The sequence below is a fragment of the Pteropus vampyrus genome, unplaced genomic scaffold (assembly GCF_000151845.1).
Source record: "Pteropus vampyrus isolate Shadow unplaced genomic scaffold, Pvam_2.0 Scaffold296, whole genome shotgun sequence".
Lineage (NCBI taxonomy): Eukaryota > Metazoa > Chordata > Mammalia > Chiroptera > Pteropodidae > Pteropus > Pteropus vampyrus.
This window is the reverse complement of record NW_011889077.1, coordinates 470668-474045: the sequence shown is the minus strand read 5'-3', so window position 1 is coordinate 474045 and position 3378 is coordinate 470668. Positions and strand designations below refer to the sequence as shown.

General features: G+C 66.6%; 1 protein-coding gene across 1 annotated transcript in view; it reads left to right on the top strand.

The window, feature by feature from the left end:
* Positions 1-3378, top strand: part of TRPM2 (transient receptor potential cation channel subfamily M member 2) — a 45522-nt gene that overhangs the window by 14014 nt on the left and 28130 nt on the right. Inside the window, exons 7-9 of the mRNA XM_011376371.1 lie at positions 741-921; positions 2011-2072; positions 2930-3130. Coding sequence (XP_011374673.1) covers positions 741-921; positions 2011-2072; positions 2930-3130 — 444 coding nt within the window. The remainder of the gene's footprint in view (positions 1-740; positions 922-2010; positions 2073-2929; positions 3131-3378) is intronic.

Sequence of the window (3378 nt, the reverse complement as noted above, 5' to 3'; positions counted from 1 at the left end):
GGGACCCTCTCGTGGGCCACGTGGCTGGCCTGCTCCAGGCTTCGCCCTGGAATCAGATGCGCCTCGCTGGGCGGACGGCTCACTCCACAGACTGGAGATCTCAGGCCGAGAGAGGTTGGGTGACACCCCAGATCACGCCTGTCTTTTCCCCCCTCTTCGGGTTCGGAAGACTCCCCGTGACAACCCCGGCCGTCCTGGGTGGGCGGCACGGGACGGTGCGTTGGCCGAGTGGCCACGTCTCCCGGATCCGTGTCCTGGGGACACTGTGAAACTAACGATCGTAAACGGGGTGGCTCGAAGCAGCAGAAACGTACCCCTCCCTGTTCCGGAGCCCGGAGCTACAACATCGGCGTCACTTGCTCAAAACCAAGGTGCTGGGAGGGCGCGCTCCCTCCAGAGGCCGTGGGGAGAAGCCGTCCCCGCCCGCCCGCCTCCCGTGGCCGCCCGCTAAGCCAGTCTCTGCCTCCATGGTCCTCCCTTCTGTGGTCGGGTCTCCCCGGCCTCCCTCTTGTAAGGACGTGGCCGTGTTTAGGGCCCAGCTGGATACTGCGGGGTCATTTTCCCTGTCAATGTGCCTAACGCAGTCACATCTGCAAAGGCTCAAGGTCACACCACAGGCTCCAGCTGCGAGGCGCTGGCGTCTCTGGGTCGTCACCCAGCCGCGAGGCCCCCCGTTCCGGGCATTCGCGATGCAGAACCGTCCACCCAGAGTCCGACTCCTCTCTGGCCACTGTCCCCAGGGTGGCTTCCCTGCCGAGTACGTCATGGACGAGGAAGGCCAAGGGCACTTGACCTGCCTGGACAGCAACCACTCCCACTTCATCCTCGTGGACGACGGGACCCACGGCCGCTACGGGGTCGAGATCCCCCTGCGGACGAAGCTGGAGAAGTTCATATCGGAGCAGACGAAGGAGAGAGGAGGTGGGGGAGGGCGCTTCCGGGAGCCCGGCAGAGGGGGGGCTGGTCGGGTGACGGGACACAGCTGGTGCCAGGATGCACCGCAGGGGCCGCTCAGGGCAGGATCAGCATCCGCCCTCGTTGGGGGGGTCGCCTCCCCAGGCCCTGTCACAGGACGGACAGTCAGTGTCCCAGGACCGTCGGGGCAGCCTCCCGCTTTTCTGTCTCAGGCCAGAGGCCATCTGCAGGCACGTCAGACACTCGGTCTCAGCTGAGAAGTAGAGCGTGTGATGCATCTTTCCCCTGTGGGTGGGATGGGGGGCACTGGCACAGTGCGGGTCAGGTACGCGGGACTTTGCTGTGGGGAGGGCTGAGGGGGACCCAGAAGGTTCTACCTGGCTCGGTCAGGCACCTTGAGAGCAGAGGTTTTCCAGGTTTGCTGCACATTGGAGTTCCCTGGAGGGCTCGTCACTCCCACCCCTCCGGCCAGCCCCCCGTCTGTGCATGTCTAAGTTCCCAGGTGACACTGACCAGCGGGCCTGGGGAGCACACCGTCAGCACCCTGCTTTGACTGAGAGAACCTGGGTGCCGGTGTTTGGGGCGACAGTGAGACCAGGTTGGCAGGTGGACAGGAAGTTCGCTGCCCAGGGAAAGACATTTCTAAAATCGTCACAAGACCCCTGGCTGAGGGATGGACAGAAGGCTCGGAGCGGGGCCGGATGTTGGACGGAGGACTGAGTGCTGTGCTTCCCCCACCCCCGCCCCGTGTGTCACGCCCACCTGCTCAGACTGGGCTGCAGAGATAAGCAGACAGGTCCTGTGGCCTGCGGGTGGAGACTGGCTGGGGGACCCTGGCTGTCACTCAGCCATCCACGGTCCTCACCTTCCCCTCGCCCAGAGGGGTCGCAGGGGGGAGGAGCCATCACGGGGCCTCCAGTCTGCGCTCACTCACGGAGGACAAGCAGGCCATCCGAGCGTCAGCCTTTCAGAGCTGCCCAGCGCCTGTGACACGTCACCCAGCCGACGCCTCCCCGTGATGGGCGGGAGCCGGCGGGGGTAGGAAAGGCCCTGAGCCCCATGTTCCCTGAGCTGGGCCCCTGTGCTTCATCCTAGGCGTGGCCATCAAGATCCCCATCGTCTGTGTGGTGCTGGAGGGGGGGCCTGGGACTCTGCACGTGAGTACCAGCGGGGGGCCGGGCCATCTCCACAGGGGCGGACAGAGGTGCTGGCTTCGGTCCTGGGCGGTTGACCAGTAACAGGGCTCCAAGGGGACTGTGCCAAGGCCGGTGCTGATGGCCCCCTGTCCAGTACTCCTGGGCGGTGGGCTTTCTGCGGCTCTGCACCCAGGCTCCCTGGAGGGGCTCTGGGAGGCCGCCCAGCCCCGGGGACCCCTCTGAATCCGGGCTGGTTCCTCGGTGGTTTCAACATGCTGCCCACAGACCTTAGCTCAGAGCCCACGGTGTGTGGTCCGCCTCGTTCGCGGCCCGTCCACTGTAGGAATGTTGGTGGCACTACAGTCTGCAGATCTGGGGCAAAAAAGGAGAGAAAGCACCGTTTATGCGACCATGGAGCCCCAGGGTCTCCTGGGGGCGGGCACCCCTTCGGTCCCCATCGTGTCCACCAGCAGTGTCCTCACAGTTCTCCTGCAGGCGGTGCCCAGACCGCGTCCTCGCGGGCCAGCGTCCTTCCTGAGGACGAGCTCGCCCTGGGTCTCCGGGGGTCTCCCCTCGCGGTCCTGGTCTCGCCCGGAGTCCCCGCGAGGGCCCCCCGCCAGGCAGGGCTCTCTCTGGAGACGCTCCGTGCGCTCTGACTCCGTGCCGTCGAGTGGGCCACAGGCCCGGACGAGGCGGTGTGGGGTGCACACGCCGCCGTGTGTCGGACCGACCGCCCCTTCCCTCCGCGCAGGGGCCGCGGCCACGCCGGTCGGCGTTTCCGCGAGGCCTTGACGTGAAGGGCGGCTGCCGCCTTCCCCCGCAGGAAGTGTAGGGGCGGGCGAGGGCGCCGTCCAGCTCACACTGCCCCTGCCTTGCAGACCATCTACAACGCCATCACCCACGGCACCCCCTGCGTGGTCGTGGAGGGCTCGGGCCGTGTGGCCGACGTCATCGCCCAGGTGGCCAGCCTGCCCATCTCCGAGATCACCATCTCCCTGATTCAGCAGAAGCTGGCTGTGTTCTTCCAGGAGCTGTTCGAGACCTTCACTGAGGGCAGGATTGTGGAGTGGACCAAGAAGGTGAGGCCGGCGGCACGTGGTCCCTGGGCGCAGCCGACTCGCAGGGCCGGGAACCACACGTGGGGCCAGGAGGCGGACCCCAGGTGGGCCAGGAGCAGGCTCGGAAGCAATCCCCAGAGATGGGGGCTCTGGCCCAGCGTGCTGTCTTGCCCAGCTCAGGAGGGTCTTGAACCTCGGCCGCAGAACCTCAGGCCCGGGCTGGGATCCTGCAGGCGGGGCGCAGAGGTTCCAGGAGGGACAGAGCGGTG